General features: G+C 35.3%; 1 protein-coding gene across 50 annotated transcripts in view; it reads right to left on the bottom strand.

Moving 5' to 3' along the window:
• Positions 1 to 691: 691 nt before the first annotated feature.
• The window catches only part of LOC128692140 (trichohyalin), a 219,903-nt gene continuing 196,415 nt past the window's right edge, over positions 692 to 24,179 (bottom strand). For 49 of the 50 annotated variants that reach the window (XM_053781172.2, XM_053781183.2, XM_053781167.2 and 46 more), the window contains 2 exons: positions 14,607 to 14,843; positions 692 to 3,799 (listed from right to left, as the gene is read on the bottom strand). In XM_053781172.2, coding sequence (XP_053637147.2) covers positions 3,797 to 3,799; positions 14,607 to 14,843 — 240 coding nt within the window. In that variant the 3' untranslated portion in view covers positions 692 to 3,796. The remainder of the gene's footprint in view (positions 3,800 to 14,606; positions 14,844 to 24,179) is intronic. The other variant, XM_053781166.2, reaches the window with a different exon arrangement.

Genomic DNA, 24,179 nt, shown 5'->3' on the forward strand with positions numbered 1-24,179 from the left:
TTTATATGGCAAGTCAGACTTGAGTCTTGGAAGTGTAAAGTACAGTGACTACACACCAAAGGACAGGTGAGGATATTGTATTTCTCTCCTGAGAGTCATTTGAATTATGTCTAGCAAGATAGCTACTGAATAAATGATGGTTAGTGTGTTTTCTTTTATGCATAACCCTACCTTGGTGAGAGATGACTGGTATGTTAAAAGATATGATGATGGATTTAAAAGGAAAATGTATATACAAGTACATATAATTCTCCCAAACAATCTTTTTGATCAAAATGATAGTTTGGGATCAAATGAATTAATGCCATTCTTACAGTGCTCTATAAAAGAGGAAACTTTCAGATAAATCAGTTAATAACTTATAAAGTTAGAAAGACCTTATGACAATCCCTTTAAGCTTCTCTTGACGCAAACTATGTGAACATGATGTTAAATAACAAGATCCTGAAAGACTTGTATAAAAAATACAAGTGTTAAAATATGTACATAAAATAAATTCATGCAAAATTATAGTAGGCAAACAATACAAATGTATTTTATATTGCAAACTGCTAAGTAATCTTTATGTTAAGAGATTAATGTAAATCACACATCAGAATAACAACTTAATCGACTTTTTTCTTACCATAATATTGCACTTTGGTGTATCTTGCTGCAGACATTACATAAAGCTAGGGTTATAGACAATCCCTAAACATAATAATTTATTAACCAATTTATACAAATTTAAATACAAAGTTGATAATTACGTCATGAAAATTCATCATATAGCATGTTCAATAATGTACCGATGAAAACAGTCTAGTGATAAAACATTATTTTTCTGTTAATAAGTTACAGCATTTATATCATTTGAAAGACATGCCAATGATCTTTAATGGAAATTAAGGAAGCATATTCTCTGCTATGGTAGTACATATTTATAATTGAAATGAATGTTCGTCAAAACGTAAGGCACATTTTTTCATATTTCCTTCAGCATGCACAGTGATTTTTCTAGTAGTTTATTTGTGATTCTTTCTAAAGTCAATAACTATTCATTTCTGAATTATTATGGTACAAAAGATTCAAACTCTTAAGTTTCTTTTTAAATTAATGAAATGAAGCTGACACCCAAAACGTATAACAAATTTGTTCTAAAGTATTTGGACATGGTGATTGAACTAGGTCAGTGATGTGACTGTATTTGCTCTATACAACTTCCTGAACCAAAATCTATTTGCTTATCTCATTTTTAAATAAACTTCAATTTATAATATAATAAATTTAAGTACTAGTCCACAGAAAGCAGTAAATAAGATCATTTTTCTATTATTAACAGCAAAATTAAACCAACCCTCAATTTTAATCATGTTTCTAAAGCTGTATCACTGGGTGTACATTTATCAAAGAAATATATATTCAGAATTTATTCAAATCACTTAATTTCTGTTGATATTTTAAGCTTTCAGTGGAATAACTATTAACTTCGCTCCAATTCAGAGTTCTTCAATTCAAAATTCTCCCAAATTCATATAGTATTACTGGTATTATATTCATGGGTCACAGTCTGTGAAGAAATCAGCATTAGCTAAGAAATCGAAGAGAGAGCAAGAATATCTGGAAAGTAAAGGTATAAAAAGTGAAGTAAGAAATCTATCAGATGCTGAGGTGAGATCACCACTTTAACATTTTTTTCAGAGTGGTACTGTAACCAGTATTCAGTTTGTTTTCAATTCAGACTCCTCTCTGAAATTCAAGAATTGTAAGACTAATAAAATTCTTACTGTAATTTTGCCAAGTGATAAAAGACTAAGACATCTTAATATCTTTTTTTTTCTCACTTGCCATAATTGAAATTTTTCAAGCTCAATCAGCTTTTCTTAATATTAATTTTGAAAAAGATCTATTACTCTGAATATTCTGAATAAAATATTCTAAATTTCTGAATCTGAAGTATTTTTATAATTCTAAATTTTATTTACAAAATCAAGAATTTTGCATTTTAATTTGAAAAATCACCCTAGCTCATGGAACATGAATTAGGCTCAATGTATTACACTTTCATAAAACTGACATATATTTTATTACACTGTTTTAAGTAAAAATTCTGTCTGCAATTTAAATATTTTCATAATACTGTAGCAATATGTAATCTATACACATGTAAATGCTTTAAGTAACTGGCTAAAGAATACAAATTGACTACTGGCAAGACATTACATTAATGGTATGGCATAAGGCTAATGAAGCAGCAAAAGTTTAGGTTAAGTTGTCAAGGACGACTATTTCAATAACCAATCTCACCCACTGTGTGGACAACATACACTAGGGTGACTCACATGAACACTGGGAAAGAAATTGCTGTATATCTTAAAATCAGACTGACTCATTATGGTTCACAATACTTTCTTATATTATGATGATGTGTTTTATGTACAAACTGTTATTAGATTTATTCCTTAATATTCGCACCAAATCTTTTAATAAATTACACTAATCTGTTGGAAAAGTTTTGAATAATTCTCGCTGAAGTTAAGTTTGCTTGAAATAATGCTTTGTAAATATACAGTATTTTCATTAGCTAAATAACAACAAGGTAAATTGAAGTTTTTTATTGTACAAAACAACCATGATTCTTTACAAAAATGATTTATTACAATACGACAAACATTTATGCAAGTGCTCCACATGGAAAGCTTTTACATACAATAGTTCTGATAAAAAACATGAGATAACCAACACATTACTGATGTGGGATTCATCAACTCAAGTGAACACTATTTCTATTAGTTATACAAGATATAAGTAACAGACAGTGCTTGTTATAATTACATTTTAGATTGCTACAAGTTTATAAATGTTTTAACAAGGATATATTTTATATATTCGTTCTTCATTGAGATAATATGATTTTTACTGAGCAAACTTATATTAAAGCATAAACTTGTACAAAAAAAGTTAAGTGCACAATTTGCAAATGACATGTCCAAAATATATTACAGTAATTATTAGATGTTACACAATAAAAAATAATCCATTTATTCAAAGGCACTGTCTAAATCATACTAATAACCAACTTGGAATACTTTCCAAGTGAAATGGCTTCAATATGGCTAAGGAAATTTGCCCTTAAATAAATCAGTGACCAGCTCTATATATGCAATAATAGACAACAGCTGTGTCTCTGGTACAGTAACCAGAAGACTATTTTAATATATCCTTGGCATTTATAGAAATGCCAAAATAAAATGTTTGGGATACTGTAATTACAATACTTTTTTGGAAAATGAAGCAATGAATTACTAACTGTAGGACAGAATATTACCTGCACATAGAGTATCACACATACAAACATGGAAAGATAGAGGTCTGCAAAAATCATGGGTAAACAAGAATAATAAAAATTAAAATAATAATAATAAGTAAAAAGTTCTCCACTTCATTTACTGCTCATGAAACTTCCATCACTGTCTTAAGTTTGAAAGAGAAAATTAATCTTCATTTTGTTGTTTCATGTTTGCTAAAAATGAATAGTAATCTTGTATAGCAATAATGAATAGCAATCTTGCCATATTTAATACATATAGAGTATATATACATACAGTACTGCTTCATGTTCGTTTTTTCTTCAACATTTTATACTAACAAACTGTTTCCACAGCAGACTGTTTCACATATTTGATGTAATACATTTGCAGCAACTGCTGAACTTGCAATGAAGTTGATAGAAGATGAGTATCTGTAGGCCTATGACTGCCACTCAACACATGATGATGATGAACAATAGGCTCGGGGGGGTAGCTGTGGCAGGTTTTCACTGAGAATGGGAGGTGAAGTGTCAACTGTAGGCCACTAAAACTTCTATGTAGGTTAGTCACATCAACTACTAGTGCTCAATTTCTGGTAAACTCAGTTCTCTCATTATAAGTGTGAGGGATTAATATGTAAAACTGCAGAAACATTTGATTTGGGATAAAACATGCCTTGTGTTAAACTATGAAAAAGTATAACTTCAGTAACTAGAAATGTGTTTGTATGACATAGGTATCACCTACCTGTATATAATATTAAGCTAATAGCTTGTCTATTGAATCTCACCTAGAAATTAAGAATGTAAAGCTACATATCAATACATCTTGCACAGTATCCTTCTAAAGCTACCAACCTGAAAAATTTTTCATGGCTAGACTGATAGCCAAGAGTACTTGTATACAACCCTCAATACCGTTGTCGAGATTGAAACATAAATCGTAAGTGTGCTCTTAGAACATAAATGCCACTACTTGTCTGTAATCCTCATTATTGAAATCACTGTTTACTGATGGCATGAGGCATCATACAAAGCTTTTATTTTGATTTCCAAGACTTCTCTCCAAATGTTTCCTCTGCATAAAATCTATCTAGAGTATGTAAATAATGTAATTCAGATATAAAGAGAAAGGAAAAACAGCATAATTCTTATGCAATACTCTGTCTGTCAAGCACCACAAGTCTAAATAATAGTATAATCTTGGTAACCAAGATTATACAATTATTCATTTATGCTTTTAGAAGGTAAAGATTTTTTTTTACAAAACTTATATTTTAAGTGGTGTCTTTGTATGTGGCAACTGTATTCCTACCAGTATTTTTCCCTGTGTGTTAAAAATTGACTCATGACACAATCAGTGAGGTTCACACAAATTTTGTCTTACCAACCTCTTGGAATTCTATGAGAATGTAATTGAAGTGAAATAGAAGAGAGGGATGGGTGTATTCCATTTTCTCAGACTGCAAGAAGGTATTTGATACTACAGGTCCGCCATCACAAATCCGGCAATCAGTTATTCGGCACTAATTTTGGCTAGCTTAATTTCAAATTTCCAGGGTCGCCACACCAACCTACTGGTACTGTTTGGTGGCGCTACTTGATGCACAAGTCATTCCAATTTCTTTTTCTCCATTTATTGTTTTAACTTGCTTACTTTTAGCCCTAGCCATGGTTCCAAGAATAAAAGAAATGCTTCTCATTATGTAAAGCACCTACACAGTACATTATCCATTAAAGATAAGGTGGCTTTGAAGCCACTGTTGGTTGTCATGAACTCAGTCTCATGAAGCAGGAGAATATGCTTTATTATTACGCTAATATCAACACTACAGCTTATTTGCCTATCACAATTGATCTAATATGACATAATAAACAATATAAATAACATAAAACATGTTAAATGCTCCAGAACGAATAATATTTGTCATAAGACCAAGCAGTTCAACAGAGTTATGAAGAGGATATGGTAAACAAATACCATTCTCCTATCCTTGTCTTGGTGGCTTATATTAGAGAAAACGGAGTGAAGCACAGGGCTAACTATGATATACACTCGTACTCCACCATAAACATGAAACAAAAAAGTTATTTTCTCTCTATAGATTATCACACATAGCAGCAGAGATAACCCCAAAAAAGTCAATGTGGCTTATTTTTAGTACCTGGCTTGGGTTAGCCATATATGATTTTTGGTAAATATTCGATTCCCAGCCAGGGTAGAAACATTAGGCGTGTTTCTTTACACCTGTTGTCTATGTTTACCCATCAGTAAATGGGTACCTGGGTGTTAGTCGACTAGTGTGGGTGTTATCCTGGGACACTGACCTAATTTTCTTGAAATACTCAGCATAACAAGTGCCTTTCTATACAGTAGTCTGTCACTGATGTCAGCTAGGCCTGTATACCTTGTACATGTACGTGTAGTAAATAAAGATATTATTTTTATTTTTTTTTATTATCACACCGGCCGATTCCCACCAAGGCAGGGTGGCCCGAAAAAGAAAAACTTTCACCATCATTCACTCCATCACTGTCTTGCCAGAAGGGTGCTTTACACTACAGTTTTTAAACTGCAACATTAACACCCCTCCTTCAGAGTGCAGGCACTGTACTTCCCATCTCCAGGACTCAAGTCCGGCCTGCCGGTTTCCCTGAATCCCTTCATAAATGTTACTTTGCTCACACTCCAACAGCACGTCAAGTATTAAAAACCATTTGTCTCCATTCACTCCTATCAAACACGCTCAAGCATGCCTGCTGGAAGTCCAAGCCCCTCGCACACAAAACCTCCTTTACCCCCTCCCTCCAACCCTTCCTAGGCCGACCCCTACCCCGCCTTCCTTCCACTACAGACTGATACACTCTTGAAGTCATTCTGTTTCGCTCCATTCTCTCTACATGTCCGAACCACCTCAACAACCCTTCCTCAGCCCTCTGGACAACAGTTTTGGTAATCCCGCACCTCCTCCTAACTTCCAAACTACGAATTCTCTGCATTATATTCACACCACACATTGCCCTCAGACATGACATCTCCACTGCCTCCAGCCTTCTCCTCGCTGCAACATTCATCACCCACGCTTCACACCCATATAAGAGCGTTGGTAAAACTATACTCTCATACATTCCCCTCTTTGCCTCCAAGGACAAAGTTCTTTGTCTCCACAGACTCCTAAGTGCACCACTCACTCTTTTTCCCTCATCAATTCTATGATTCACCTCATCTTTCATAGACCCATCCGCTGACACGTCCACTCCCAAATATCTGAATACGTTCACCTCCTCCATACTCTCTCCCTCCAATCTGATATTCAATCTTTCATCACCTAATCTTTTTGTTATCCTCATAACCTTACTCTTTCCTGTATTCACCTTTAATTTTCTTCTTTTGCACACCCTACCAAATTCATCCACCAATCTCTGCAACTTCTCTTCAGAATCTCCCAAGAGCACAGTGTCATCAGCAAAGAGCAGCTGTGACAACTCCCACTTTGTGTGTGATTCTTTATCTTTTAACTCCACGCCTCTTGCCAAGACCCTCGCATTTACTTCTCTTACAACCCCATCTATAAATATATTAAACAACCACGGTGACATCACACATCCTTGTCTAAGGCCTACTTTTACTGGGAAAAAATTTCCCTCTTTCCTACATACTCTAACTTGAGCCTCACTATCCTCGTAAAAACTCTTCACTGCTTTCAGTAACCTACCTCCTACACCATACACTTGCAACATCTGCCACATTGCCCCCCTATCCACCCTGTCATACGCCTTTTCCAAATCCATAAATGCCACAAAGACCTCTTTAGCCTTATCTAAATACTGTTCACTTATATGTTTCACTGTAAACACCTGGTCCACACACCCCCTACCTTTCCTAAAGCCTCCTTGTTCATCTGCTATCCTATTCTCCGTCTTACTCTTAATTCTTTCAATTATAACTCTACCATACACTTTACCAGGTACACTCATACTTTTATTATTATTATTATTATTATTATTATTATTATATTACTATTATTATTATTTTCTCAGTTGTTTGTTGGGTTATCTTATTCAAACTTGGGCAATGTATGATTGAAAGATACTTCACGTACACCAAAAATGAAAGAAATCAGACCATTAATAGCGGAGTTCACTTCTCAGCCATTAGCAGCCGCTTAGCGGTATATTTTTGTATGGTTGTTATGGTTATATTCTCATTTTTTCAGTCTCATTTGATAGAATGAAAGATATATTACAGAAATAGATATGATTTTGATTGCTTTCATGATGAAAAGTACCTTGAAATTGCGCTCACAGTAGCGAAAATGTTCTATTCTTTAGTGAAGCTCAAGAGTAAACAAATGATGTCCCCGTCCAATATCTGTCCACCTGCCAGTCCAAATTCCAGTACGGAGTCAAGAATGGATTGACATTATTACAATTATTACAATAATGCAGTAGTCTGCATAACAGTAAATCTTTTATTTTTTTTTGTGAATAAAAATTCTAAATGGTAAGCAAGAGTAATATAAGAGGGGCCTGTAGCCGTGACTAATGAACAGAGAAAATGTATTTTATTGCCAGGAATGTCTACATTGTTTATTCTGGATCCTATTTTGAAATTGGCATCTGTTGAAATTTGTGTGAAATCGGCCAAATTGCCAATTTCTGACCACTTTATTGGGTAGTTGAAATAAGTGAATGGGCAGTTTCTTGTACTCAGTTGACAGACTAGAAGTAAATAAGTTTATTCAGGTATACACAAATATAGTTACATAGATTATCATACATAGCAGTGTATGTATAGAGAACCTGGGATAACCCAGAAAAGTCAGACAAAGTGACTTATTTCCAGTACCTGGCTTGGGCTTGTCATATATGATTTTTGGTAAATATTTTTTTTTGTCGGTTGTTTGTTGGGCTATCTCACTGAAACTTGGGCAATGTATGATGGAAAGATGCTTCTTAACGTACGACAAAAATAAAAAAGACGGACGATAAATAAGGGAGTTCACTTCTCAGCCATTAGCCGCCTCTTTGTAGTATATTTTTGTATGGTTTTTATGGTTGTATTCTCATTTTTTGGACTCATTTGATAGAATGGAAGATATATTACAGAAATAGACATGATTTTGATTGCTTTCATGACGAAAAGTACCTTGAAATTGAGCTCAAAGTAGCGGAAATGTTCGATTTTTGCCAATGTTCAATGAACTGTGTAAGTCGAGTTGGTTAATTTTATTAAGTGTATTCTAACCTAACCACTCTGTAATTCGGCAAACTCAGTAATCCGGCACACTACAGGTCCCAATGATGCCGGATTTGTGATGGAGGACCTGTATACCCCACAGGAGACCAGAGTAAGAACTTAAGGTGTAGGCAAGAACAATATGGAATGTACTCCGGTGTGTAAAACCGTACCCTAGGAGAAGGATGCTGAGTGATTATCCAGTAAGATTATTATTATTAATAAAAAAGAAGTGCTAAACCACAAGGGCTTTATCCAGTAAGAGATGTTAGAAAGGGAAGGAGTAACAAGAACCAGTGTCATTTCTTTTTTATATGACTGATATACCAGATAGGACTAAGTTTGAAGATGATGTAAAACTAATGAGGAGAATAAAACCATAAGGACAGAGAAAGGTTGCGAATGGATCTGGACAAACTGCAAGATTGGTCAGATGAGTATTGGCTTGAATTGAAGCCCAAGCAAATGCAAGGTTATGAAGCCTGGAGAAGAGGCAAGAAGACTGGACATGGAGTCAGGGGACAGAGGCTCCAGACCTCATTCACTGAGAAAGACCTGGGGTGAGCATAGGGCCAAGCATATTGGCAGAGGCTCAAATCAGCTGAATAACCTCTGCAGCCAATGCTTGTTTGGCAAATCTATGAGTAGTCTTCAGAATTTCAACAAAGAGTCATTCCAGGCCCTTTCACAACATATGTTAGAGCCATCTGAGAGTATGTAGCAATGGTATGGTAACCACACCAGAAAAAAGTATTAAGAAACTGGAGAAAGTGCAGACAGGTATGCAATAAGACTAGTTCCAGAGGGAATTCATACAAGCTATGAGAAGAGGTTAACAGAATTAAATCTAACAACACTGGAGGACAGACAGACCAGGGAAGACATGATACCAACCTATAAATTATTCAGAAGAACTGATAGACAGGAATAGGCTATTTGAGAGGTGGGAAATAGGTATTTTGGGCCACAGCTGGAAGGTAGATACAGATGAGCCACACAAATCTCAAGAAGTATTTCTTCAGTCTCTGAATGGTCAGGACATGGAACAACCTCAACAAAGAAGTGGTGGTACAGTTATAGTTTACGAGCAGGTACGAAGGTGCCCATGAAGCTAGTAGGATACACAAATAACCCGCACATAAAAGAGAGAAGCTTACGACGACGTTTCGGTCCGACTTGGACCATTGACAAAGTCACACTGTGACTTTGTCAATGGTCCAAGTCGGACCGAAACGTCGTCGTAAGCTTCTCTCTTTTATGTGCGGGTTATTTGTGTATCGTTCCAGTCACGGTATTGTGCCTTTTTGTTATTTAAGCTAGTAGGAAGTGAATCTGGCAAGTGCCAAGATGAAAGGTGGGGCAGGGCCAGGAACCAAGATCTAACTTGCAATCACAATTTAACAAGTACACAACATAAGCATGGATGATCTTGTAAGAGTCATGACAAAAGCTGCGATTATATTGCTCCAACCTTTTTACCAAATCCAGTGGAACCTCTGGTCACGACCATAATTCGTCCCAAAACTCTGGTTGTCACCGGATCTGGTTGTGACCCGAACCAAATTTCCCCACTGGATTGTATATAAATACAATTAATCTGTTCCAGACCCCTATGAACTGTATGTAAATATTGTTTTTTTTAAGATTTTTAAGCACAAAAATAGTTAAATTATACCACAGAGTGCACAGTGTAATAGTAAACTAAGTATAAAAACCTTGAACAACAAAGAAAACTAACACTGCACGAACCGTTCACTGTAAACAGGTTTTTAAAGAGTTTTAAGCACAAAAAAAAATAATCAAAGTTTGAAAAATCCTTAATTATACAAAATAATGCACAGTTTAATAGAGAAAAAGAACTTAAATAACAGAAAAAACATACCATAAACAACCAAGAAAACAAAATGAATTAAAAAACACAAAATACAACACGGAGTTCACGTCTGACTGAGACCGACTACAAGGCGAGGGTCTTTGTTAGGTGTACATAAACAACAGGAAGTGGGGAAAATCCGTGTGTGCAAAAAAAATGGCGTGGAACGTGAAAATTGGCACAACCATTTGTTCGGCACCCAACTGTGTGTTCGTGACCAGATACAAAAATCTGGTGAATTTTTTGGTCGTGAACCAATTTGTTTGTGTTCGGAAACGTTCGTGACCAGAGGTTTCACTCTACATTTATTTTTTGGCACAAGAACATATGGCACTCACTTTTTTTTTTCTTTTTTTTTCAAAATTAAGAAATATTTTGAAACTTTGGGAAGAAGAAGTGCTCTGTTTTAACAAGGTGCATTGCTTAACAATGAAAGGCAGACATATCCATAATTATTTAGAAAAAATATGCTCCATGCTTTTTTGTTTTGCCAAGTAATTTTTTATGAATGTCAATAATAATGCCTTTAGTGATATCTAAAGAAACAAGACTCAAGAAATCGTAATGACACGATTGCAAATAAACCATACCCCCGGCCGGGATTGAACCCGCGGTCATAGAGTCTCAAAACTCCAGCCCGTCGCGTTAGCCACTAGACCAGCTAGCCACAATAAGATTCATCCAACTAGGTATATTTCTACACAATAGGAAAGTTAGCACAGGCACCTCTGTGACCACAAATGCAAGTTTTTACAGACGAATCTCCAGCTAGCGTGGCCGTGACGAACTCTAGCTCAAGTCCCTTCACTGCCGTCAACATGAGTCATGTTGACGGCAGTGAAGGGACTTGAGCTAGAGTTCGTCACGGCCACGCTAGCTGGAGATTCGTCTGTAAAAACTTGCATTTGTGGTCACAGAGGTGCCTGTGCTAACTTTCCTATGGTGTAGAAATATACCTAGTTGGATGAATCTTATTGTGGCTAGCTGGTCTAGTGGCTAACGCGACGGGCTGGAGTTTTGAGACTCTATGACCGCGGGTTCAATCCCGGCCGGGGGTATGGTCTAAAGAAACAACTTCAATACTAGGCACCAATCCAGAAGATCAAATTGAAAAACCAAACTGGCCACAAAAATTTTCTGATCATTGCCTCACTCAATGTTTCACTTACGGCTCACATTAAGTTTTATTAACATTCTAAACACCCTAATATTCTAAAAAAAATGTTAGTAAACTCTCTAACAATCTAAAGAATGTAGAGACTGGAGGTGAAATGTGATAGCAGTTGAGAAAACATCACATTATGATACAGGCTTTCAGTTTAAAGGCATGTAACATTATTTTTTGTCAATGAGGAAAGTGGTCCTCAAAATATGAACATGCAATACAATATTTATATAAAAATATCCTCAGAATTTACATACCCAAAATTCTATTCTTATAATTTTCTTACAAATATCAATATTGTATTAATGAGAAAAGAGAAAAGAAACAGGGCGTCCTCAACACTGGCCAAACAGATGTCCGCTCATATTCAAAAGCCAAATCAGTCATAACTTTACCAAATGCATATATATTTTGCACGACCATTTGTTGAAGCATAAAGTTAATAAATTTTAAAAGGAGATGCAAGGTTATTAAAAGTATTATCCAAGAGGACTGAGGAGGGGTTGTTGAGGAGGTCTGGATACTTAGAGAGGATGGAGCAAAATAAGATGCCTTGGAGGGTGTATAAACCTATAGTGGAAGGAAGGTGGAGTAGGAAAGATTGAAGGAGGCAAAGGAGGCTTTGTACATGAGGTGCTTGGACATTTAGCAGGCAAGTGTGAGCGTGTTAGAGAGGAGTAACTGGAGGCAAGTGGATTTTATGACTTGACATGCTGTTGGAGTGTGAGCAAGGTAACCTTTATGAGGGGATTCAGGGAAACTGGTTAGCTGGACTTGAGTCTTGGAAGTAGGAAGTATAGTGTCTGCATTCTGAAGGAGTGGGAATACTGCAGTTTGGAGGGTCATCTGAGCTGTAGCATCAGTGCTCCTTTGGCAAGACAGTAACAGAGTGAGTGATGGTGCAAGTGTTTTTCTTTTGTGATCACCCTACCTCAGTGTGAGATGGCTGGTGTGTTAAAAAACAAAATTAATTTTTTTTTTCCTTCTTAAAAGCATACAATCGTAACCTGACCATTAGTCTTATAAACCTCTGCTCTTATATATATAGTCACACTCTTGTTTATGACTTAGTAGTATGGCTAATACACTCAGGTAAGTCCAATTCACTGGATGTTTGGCCTGTATTTTTTTATTTATTAAAATCAGCCTTATTATTATTATCACACTGGCCGATTCCTAGAATTACATTTACTTTAAAATATCTTTCTTAATTTGCATTATGAGTAATGTATTAGTACTCGCCTACCTTTTGCTATAATTTTTATCATTCTGTATTTTGTAGGTATAACGAGATATATACAAGGCTTGCTTTTGACCCAAGTCAAACTTTGTCCCTACCAGTACACACTTTCTTCCAAGTGGAATAAACAGCAATGCTACTACATATAAACAAGTGCTCATGAAACAAAGAAAGAATACCACTTTCCATTTAGAAAATGCAAAATGCAAAATGAAGAGAGTAGTTAGTTTACACAGACACCACTAGATGATGCTTATATTTAGAGCACAAAAGAGTCACACACCACCACAGCAGACCTGGATGCATTATTCCAGTTTGCCTCTTATTTCTTTCCACATGGGCAGCAGTGCAATATTCCATTTATCTTGAAGAGGAATAATGGTAGATTTTCAGGTGAAATATACTGGGTTACTATTAAGTGGTAGTAATGTTAAGGTTATGAAGTCTTCATCACCTTGATAATATACATCACATCAGGCAACTAATACTTATTGATGCAGTCAATGCTTGTATCACTAAAAACAAGAGCTGAGATAGTGGTTATGGGCCTTTTATCTAGTGACTACCACAGTGCTGAATTGGGCGATCCATCACAGTACTTTCCATTATGTTAATTACACTCATGTTATTTAGCACACTAATAGTATACATCCAATGCTCGAGTTATGTGGAAATAAAGTATATAAATATTATAAAAAGTAAATTATCTCACTGAAAGTAAAAAAGCTACTCTTGTGGTGACATGCCTAAGAAAAGCAGATAGTTCAACATACATATGTAACAGATACTGCTTCAGAGTCATGTGAGTGATTATGCACAATATAGATTAAGATTTACAAGCATTTTATTTTCTTGCTCTGCAAACTGTCACTTCCCAGGATATTAAAGAAACAAAAATGGTTAATTCTAAGAACAATGACTTGGACTCTATATAAATATTACTGTAGAAGTGTCTATGCAAAGAATACAAATTAACTCTGCAAATCATGCATGCATCACACATACATACACATGCAGACACATACACACAAACAGTTCTTTTCCTGTAATTACAAATAATAATCAAACATACAAGGGTTTGTGACAATTTGCACAAGTACAATGTTATAATACATGCTATACTCTATATTAATAATGTTAATAGTACAAGTGCCATAAAATAGATACAATGCACATATTCATATTTACAAATCTTGCAGCAAGATGCTTTACACAACTGTTAGTATTAATGTTGAGCTTGAACACCTTCACTTAATATATTTGCACAAATTGTGTATGCAACAACAGATTATTACAGTTTACTTTATAGGATTTGGAACATAATCTGTTATATTCTGAATAATATAAAAGTCAAATTTACATAAACTGTCAGCAAGAATCACCTGACATGTCTCTATGACACTTCTATCCCCATAAAGTAAATAAGTAACTTTCATGTGTTACATACCCAAAAATTAAAGTACTCGTGTGAGAACAGTATAAATCAAATAAATATTTTAATTTTGTTCAACACAATCCCAGTTTACAACATTATTGTCTTAAACCTAATAACAGTTAAGTACAGTATCTAAAACTATATAAATTTCCTTATCAATTTTCAATGCAAACTTCAAATGAAAAAATTTGTTTAAATGAAAGTTACATTTTATTTTTTAATGAAGTGGCATATATGCAGAAATAAATAACACATACAATATAACATATTGACTCTTAAAATATTGTAAAATTTATAGACAATAATAAAATTCATATCTGAAAAACATTCATTTATGAATATCAATAATTAGCATCATTACTTACCACAAATCTGTTGACCTTTATCTTAGGACGATTAGTAACCGGCCGAGATGCCTCCTGGGCCTTGTTCTCAAACATGGCACGGAGGTTACGGGCGGTGTCAATAGATGGCATACACTCCTCGTCACCTTCAGGTATGTCGCCACGGTTATATTCGTTGTTGCGCTCAACCTCGGATTCCCACTTCTCGAATTTGGCACGCAGCGAAGCTGCCTTTCTGGCACTCTGTGAGGATTTAACCTGTATAGCAGCGAAGCAGCAGCAGTATGTGCACAGCATTGCAGAGCATTGGTGCATCAAAGGCATCACAGAAGATATTAAAGCATATTTTATCAATGTATTATCATTATGATATTACAGAGAATGAAAAGAATGCATGCAATATGACCAGTAAATACAATGCCAGGAGAATTCCATTAAAGAGAAGTTTGCATTGTAAGAATTATAATCCAACAGAAAATAAAGTGAGCATTATAAATGAAGGTGTAAGAAAGCAATATTTGAACATTTTGGAAATGCAGATATTAGTAATTTAAGCAAACAAATGAAAGAATGTAAAGTATAATTATAATAGGCCATCATTAATAAAAAAAAATTAGTTAAAATAAGCATGTACACAAGGCAGCAGAAGGTACACAAATAAGCAAAAGGTGCACAAGGCAGCAGAGAAGCAAATATGCAGAAAAAAAAAAAAGAGGAAAGGATGACAAGGGATTAATAATTAGTGGTTTCACAATTAAAACATGTTCAGCATTACAGAGATAAACTAAATTTAAAATAACAGAAAAGCAATTCTGAAGTATTTAAAATTTTAAGAAACTATTATAAAGACAGCTTACAATGTATTTTTTTTATTAAGAGCAGAAGGACTCATTGGTGTAAAACTTGATATACTGTATATCAGCACTTGCTATTTTATGTTCTGTTTATTTGAATGGAATCTTTTTTTAAGAAGCTTAGAAAAAGAATACATCCATATTATTATTATAATCAAAAAGAAGCGCTAAGCCACAAGGGCTAATACATCCATAGCCATGAATACACAAGCTGCAGTATCAGTCGAACACAATCAATTAGAAATGGCCTAGGGGTGTCAAGTGTGTCTGTTTAGTTACGTAAATTTGGAAAATAAAAGAAATATTATTTAACATTCTTTCTGACTATCAAGAATTGTAATAGTTTTTTAACACACCAGCCATCTTCCATGGAGGCATGACGACCCAAAAAAATCATACTTTTAAAAACAACAATGTTTTATCTTTGATCTCATTTCTTAACTGTACTCACTAAATAATATAACTATGACCATAATTTTTAAAGGGGTGAACTGGTAAGCCAGCAAAAGGCCTCGGTCAGATGACCAGAAGCTCCCACAGCAGGTCATCATCTAAGACCAGCATCAGGAAACACTTGTCCTGTTTCCTGACAAACCTTACCTAACCTTAATTGTACTAATATTAGTTTATACTACAGTAATGATAAAATTTCACTGAGGTATGACAGTCACACAAATCTTGGTTTTAATGTCTTAAAATCTTTGGATACTTGAAGGTTAGAAAAATTCCATCATCATCATACTGAACTGTCATTGTGATTATAAGAGCTGATGTCTTTATTTTCCACAAGTAACCAATGAATGAAAAATTTGCTAAAACCATCTTATAAAAATATGGGATTTTTTTTATCTTTCAATATGAATACAACTGTTTTCCTTCATAAAATACTTCAGAACTGCCATAAAACAAAATTAAGGGAGTTGGTTTATGCCAGATGTTACTCACTTGAGGATTTATTATATAATTAAGGGTGCCAATGATTTGAACATATATAAATCTTTCTTAAGAATACTGCAATTTGCAAATACTGTAATTTATATATACATATGTATTATACAGTATATACACACAATCTTATATTAATAATCAAACATCATAAATTAAGGTTCATCATCTTGGTGTATAAGCAGCATGCTTTTATTGGTAAATCTGGAAAACTGCAATAAAGGCATTTATGGATTGACCAACAGGAATATTATGAATTAAGGTATTAACAAAATTTCCACATTACCCAATATTCTTTGTGGTAAGCCTGAATAACTACTGAACAGCTAAAGTGTTCCCTCTGTGCTCATGACTCACTGCTGAAGATAAGTTGTGTTTATAATCTATGGATAATTATGGCCATAAATATAAAGCAGAGTACACAAGTGTTGCAGTAACAAAACCTCAGTTAACAAGAAATAGAAATTTGTTATAAAAAATATATATTTTATTGTAGTGATTCAGGTACAATACTGTATATAGAGTACAATCCTGTCAGACACTGCAACTTCTTGCGATCTTAATACTTGGGAATTCTTCACTTGCCTAACCCTTGGGCACGACCTACTTCCACATTGGACAAATGTGACACCACCTACGACTGCTGCCCCTCACCTGTCTACGGTTTATAAGCTGCTTCTCCGCTAATATGCCGTATTCTATTCAAGATTGATGGACTGACCACATTGACTCAAGGCTGAGGGACTGATTACCTCATTCTCCTCCTGTTCTTCAAGTTTCTCCTTTGTATGGACTGATGAAGCCACTGTGTGGCAAAACGTTTCCTCAATAAAGATACCCAAGAGTTGCACATGTCGGTTCTCTGAACCATTCATCTACAATAGAGTATATATACACATATAGTACATATATTTACATTTTTTTCTTCCATGGATGCTTCAACAGCCAAGCTACCTTTTGTACCTCATCTACCCTACAATTCTATTTGCCATTCATGGACCAATCTGCTGACACATCATATCTTGAGACTTTCACTTCCTCTTTGCCTCCTCCTCTCAATGGCATCCAATCTATAAATACCTAGATTTCTTTTAAATATAATCAACTGTGCATGTTTGAAAATTAGTTTTACTCCTAGTTTAAGTCTGCCCAAAATGCCATATATACTATGGGAATTTTTATAAGGGTAATTAGAGAGACTTAACTAATCCTTGTACACACATACCTTATTGGAAAATATAATATTTACTTATTAATTCAATTATTTGTACTTTTAAATATCTTGCTCTTTTCCTAGTTTATCTGCAACTTATTTCTTTTGCACACCACCTACTGTAACTTCTTTTCTAAATCTCTCAAAAGCACTGTGTTATCAGCAAAGAGCAATTGCAACAGCTATTTTATATTAAATTAATTCCAGCACTAGGATGCCCTTATTTGGCAACTCTGTCTTAAAAAAAAAAAAAAAAAAAAAAAAAAAACACATCCCTGTCTAAAACCCACTTATACTAGAAAATACTAGATTTTTTTTTTTTTTTTTATATTTTATTAACACATTTCCCACCAAGGCACTGTGGCCCAAAAAACGAAAAACTTTCATCATTCATTCATTCCATCACTGTCTTGCCAGAGGCATGCTTACACTACAGTTATAAACTGCAACATTAACATCCCTCCTTCAGAGAGCCGACAATGTACTTCCCATCTCCAGGAATCAAGTCAGACCTGCTGGTTTCCCTGAATCCCTTCATAAACGTTACATTGCTTACATTCCAACAAGTATGTCAAGCCCTAAAAACCATTTGTCTCCATTTGCTCCTATCTAACACACTCATGCACACTTGCTGAAAAGTCCAAGCCCCTCGCACACAAAACCTCTTTTACCCCCTCCCTCCAACCTTTCCTAGGTCGAACCCTACACCACCTTCCCCCCACTGCAGATTTATACACTCTCGAAGCCTTTCTATTTCATTCCATCCTCTCTACATGTCCAAACCATCTCAATAACCCCTCCTCAGCCCTCTGGATAACAGGTTTGGCAATCCCACACCTCTTCTTAATTTCCAAACTACGGATTCTCTGCATTATATTCACACCACACACTGCCCTCAGACATGACATCTCCACTGCCTCTAGCCTTCTCCTTGTTGCAACATTCACAACCCATGCTTCACATCCATACAAGAGAGTTCTCTTGAATTTCACTCTTCCCATAAAAACTCTTTATAGCTTTTAACAACCTACTGCCTATTCCATACATTTGCAATACCTGCTTTATCATATGCTTTTTACAAATCTATAATTATAACAAACTGCTCCTTACCTGTATTGAAATGTTATTCATTTACAAGCTTTAATGCAAACACCTAGTCTATATACAGTCTTTCCTCTCCTAAATCAACCTTGTTCCTATGTAATTCTACTTTCTGTATGTCCTCTAACTCTTCCTATAATGATTTTTTTTATACACTATGCTTGGAATACTCAACAAATTTATTCCCCTTTAATTTCTGCACTCTCTCTGGAGCCCTTATTCTTTGCACAAATCCAAATGAACCTTTCCTTCTTTTATACATATACATAAAACAAATATAGTTACTATTCCAAAATTATATATCTATCTGCTTTACCTACTTTCTTCCTGCCTAATGCCTTACCTTCTTCCATGCACCTCTGGCTGCTGCTACTTCCTAACAGATCCTATTCCTCTCTGGTCCTTGCATATGAACTCCACCTCTGTCAACCTACATCGTTAATTTCTCTTCAAGATACTGTTTCCTTCTCTCCAGTCTAGAATTCTTGTTGAAATTATATGCTGCCTTTCAAGTCTCTTTACATATTATGTTGGCAAACAATTTACACCATCCCTATTTACAACTTGAAAGTTATGTAAATTTTGTAAAAAGTCAGAAACTCATTATTGAACATAAGTATGCAAAATACTTGCAGCTTTGTAGTATATATATTATAAAAGCATTAGCAAATTCCTTTGAGAATAAATACAGCTACAAACTCCAAAATCCAGCACCCTGTAAACTGGAATTCTCTCAAAACTGACTTTTTCAATATATTTAACTTGAATTACATAAATGAAATGTGAAAACTATTCCCAAAACAGAGATTCACCATATTACTTTGCTGGTTTGTTTGACACATCACAATATTGCTCTGTTTTCAGAGGCTCTATAGTGTACAGATGCTCCCTGCTTTGTGATATTTTGACTTTACGATGGTGCGAGAGTAATGCGGTACAGTACAGGTTGGCCATCACTAATCTGACAATCAGTTATCCGGTTCCATCAGTAATCCGGCACTAATTTCACCTAGCATAATTTCAAATTTCATCATTATACTGACTCAGAAATTGTGCAGATGGTTGTAAATCCACAGCAGCAAGCCAGTAGAGGAAAAAGTAGTGATGAAAATGAGGAAGATGTAGCAGAAAGAGTCTACTGATAGGTTAATTAAGTGTACTCTAACCTAGCCACCCTGTAATCCAGCACACTACAGGTCCCAATGATGCTGGATTAGTGATGGCTGACCTGTACTGTACAATTATTGACAAGATATACTTGCATTCATTTATTTACTTTTCAAGACTGGTATTTAGTTAGTTATGCTAATTATTTATTTACCTATTCAGTGACAGTTTTTTATTTACTTATTTATCATGCCATATATTCATATTTGACTTGTGATATTTTCAACTTTAATGGGTTCTTCGGAACGTAACCCCATCGTAAGTTGAGGAGAACCCTGTGAAAACTACAGCCTCTCCTCACTTAGTTATGTACTTGTTTACCAACAACTCAGATTTACGACAGGCCCTCTGATCAGTGTGCATACCTAAATAATGCATTTCAGAGCTGATTTCCTCTATTCTGTTTATTACAATATACCAGAAATGTTAAAGGTGCAAAAGTGACATTAAAACAATATCAAAGATGGCTGACACAAACCCACTACCATTATAGCATGCTTCTCACTTAGCGACGAATTCGTTTACTGATGGGGTCTTAAGAATTGAACTCCATCGTTAAGCGAGGAGAGGCTGTATTTCATAATTTTTTTTTTTTTTTATCTCTGCCCAATGTAATTATGTCAGAGAGGCACTCAGACAACCCCATCACTCTGCCTATTGCAATGAAGGTAGAGCTGAAGGCATCTCTTGTGATGCTACCAATGTAATTAAGGTGAACACTAATGTCTTATTAGCTCACTCACATACTGATGGAAAAATAAAGATCTTGTCAAATTTCGAGGAGGAGGAGGAGGAGGAGGAGGAGGAGGAGGAGGAGGAGGAATGGGAGGAGGAGGAATGGGAGGAGGAATGGGAGGAGGAGGAGGAATGGGAGGAGGAGGAGGAATGGGAGGAGGAGGAGGAATGGGAGGAGGAGGAGGAATGGGAGGAGGAGGAGGAATGGGAGGAGGAATGGGAGGAGGAGGAGGAGGAATGGGAGGAGGAGGAGGAATGGGAGGAGGAGGAGGAGGAGGAGGAGGAGGAGGAATGGGAGGAGGAGGAGGAATGGGAGGAGGAGGAGTAGGAGACGACAACTACTACACGAGTCAAATGGTAGATACATCGTGAGTGAGCTGAACTCATGTATAGCACTGTGTGGGTGCTTAATCACTAGTCTTTAGCAAGAAGCTTCATATCAGAATAACAAATAATGTCAGAGAGTTTATGATAAAAATACACTAATCAGAAGCTGAAACACACAAAGCAACAAAAGTTAGCAGATGTGGTTGCTAATGTTACTAACAAGCAGCCATCAAGGTTTCAAAATCCTGTGGCTGGATCATCCACACCAGACAAGGTACTGACAAGCAATAATCAAGCCTTCACAATACTCAAATCATTTAAATGTGCAAGTAGCCTCATTCTGAAGAAGAATTACAGAAGTAAAGAGTACACTGAAATTAATTAAGCTATATTAATAATTTTTGTATTTACTCCAAAACCGCGCGGTCGTGAAAATCAGACGCGTCTCAGTCCCATGGGTGCCGGATTAGAAGGTTTGTACCTGTATAAATGTATGTTCATTTGCAACATACTGGAAGGTGTGATGCACCTCCTCTATTATGACAAAGCAGAGGCTTTTTTTTTTTTAAAAAAAAAAAAAGAATAAAAGCACTACCTTTGAACACATTGAAATGTACTGAAGCAATACATGTGATTACTTTTTCTCTAAGATAATTGAGGCAAAAGTTACAGAAACACTTACATGCACTTTCAAAATTCTTACCAAGTGAACTTCTATTTTGAGTTAAATATCTGGGCTATACAGTGTTATAAAGGCAGAATATTGGGTATCTATACTGCTAGTGCCACACCTACCCCATACAGCAACACCTACCAGCTGTAACAGTGATAAAACAATTATAATCCAGTTAATATTTATCTGATGAACATTATTTTTATATACACACACATATATATATACATACACACACATATACAGGAGGGCCCCACTTATACGGCGGGTTAGGTTCCAGGCTACCGCCGTAAAGCGGAAACCGCCGTAAAGTGGAACACCCTTTTTTTCCACTTACAAATGCATACAAACACTAGATAACAAGTTTACACTAACATATGTTATGTTAGCAATAGAACCAGGCATCAAAAAAACAATAAAAAAGTACAATACACACATAGTGCACTCATTACTTACCTTAAAATATTTATAGTCTTAATCTAGGGTGAGACAAGTAGTATTTATTGTAAGAAATCAAGTGTGGTATGTATGGTAGTCAGCCAGGCTACCATACCAGGCCACCCCACCCACACATACTATTCTATGATATTTAAGCATCCCAGAGCGATAAAATGTATATACAGTTCACTCATTACTTACCTTAAAATATAGGGTGAGATGAGTAGTATTTATTGTAAAAAATCAAGTGTGGTATGTATGGTAGTCAGCCAGGCTACCATACCAGGCCAACCCACCCACACATACTATTCTATGTAAGCATCCCAGAGCGATAAAATGTAGTCTTAAAATATAGGGTGAGATGAGGAGTATTTATTGTAAAAAATCAAGTGTGGTATGTATGGTAGTCAGCCAGGCTACCATACCAGAGAGAAAGAATGAGTGCATGAGAGAGGACAGGCGCAGAGTTATGTAAACAAACCAGGCGAAGGTAAGTTTTGTAAACAGTGTACACGTCTGGTTTGTGTACAAGTTACATTGTATACAGGTTGTCTCTACATTGATACGGTAGAATAAATAAAGAAGAACACTCCCATTCTCATGTAACATCATTTTGAGAAGAAATGATGCTCTGAGTGAAGGCAATGGAAGTAAGTCACTGACTTTTTTGGGTTATCCTAGGTTCTCTACACATATGTTGTTATGTATTTATGTTATGTATCGTGTTTATTATATAATTTTGAAAAAAATATCACGGGTGGATTAATGAAAATGTATATATTAACGTAATATACAACATTTAATGATACACCGAGCTCAGACAGCGTAAACAAACAAACTGAACAGGTTGTGGACGATCACTCGGTCAGGCGAAATAGACGGTATTAATACGTGTCCAGTTTTAGTTCATTCATGTACATTTGTAAGAGTTTGTGAAACTTTTACCTTATAATATTTTTATTATTATTATAATAATTAAATCACGAAACAAATACTCTTACACTGTGTACAAGTTAGTACAGAATTATAGCTATAAAGTGAAGGCATACAAAAGGAATATTTTTCTACAGTTATCCCTAGTAACAGGTGACGGGCTAGAGAAAACGTAATTCTTCCGACACTTCTACAAACCGTTTGGTAAACATCTCATATATTTGTATAAATTTTTATACTGTGGGTGCATGTATCATGTTTGTGTGTTACATAATGTGTTTCTTATATAATTTTGAAAAAAATATCATAGATAGATTAAGGGAAATGTCTATATTAACGTAATATGCGACATTAATGCGCCCAAGAGATTATTATTATTATTATTATTATTATTATTAATATTATTATTGCATCAAGAGTAGAGACTCTTAGTGATTTTAATGTGTACCTACATGCCAGCACAGTGTGTAAGTTTATTTAGGTACAGGTGTACACAAGTTTAATTATCAAGTACAATACATATAAAATATACAATAACTTTAAAACACTTGAAATTTTGGAAAGTTTCCAGACATAATAAGGAGATGTGCTCGGTAGGCAGCTGTGACCGTATTAGAAAGACAGGTGGGGGAGCTGTATAGCGAGTTTTGGTCATAATTTGAAATGTCCGTATTAGCGGAACGCCGTAAAGCGGAGCCCTGCTGTATACACAAGCACACACACACACACACATTCACGCACACGCACATGCACAGCACACACGGACACGAACACAGTATATATTTTAATTAACATACATAAGAAACAAATGTAATATAAAGAATATATACTACTATTATTTACTGTCATGAACGTATATTTAGGAATACATGTGAACCCACTAAATTTACGAGCCTTTTTAACCTGTAGGTTTCCTGTTGCCCACTGTTAAGGATCCTTCTGTATTACTCCCAAAGTGAAAACCAATTTTGTTCAAAATGTACTCAATCAAAATGTTCCTATGTCAAAATCTCTAACTACAGTAAAATAGAGAGTGATAGTTAATGAGATAATATATGTTCTCTGAAATGCAAAATGCACTTTAGTCTGATGAAAACTTTCAAATGCAAACATAAATTTGCATTACTGACAACTTCTAGATTTTGAGGACCTCTAAGAACACAAACCCAAAAATTCTGAGATTCTACTGTACTGTACGTATATACCAA

The sequence above is a fragment of the Cherax quadricarinatus genome, chromosome 15 (genome assembly GCF_038502225.1).
Source record: "Cherax quadricarinatus isolate ZL_2023a chromosome 15, ASM3850222v1, whole genome shotgun sequence".
In the NCBI taxonomy this organism is placed as follows: Eukaryota; Metazoa; Arthropoda; class Malacostraca; order Decapoda; family Parastacidae; genus Cherax; species Cherax quadricarinatus.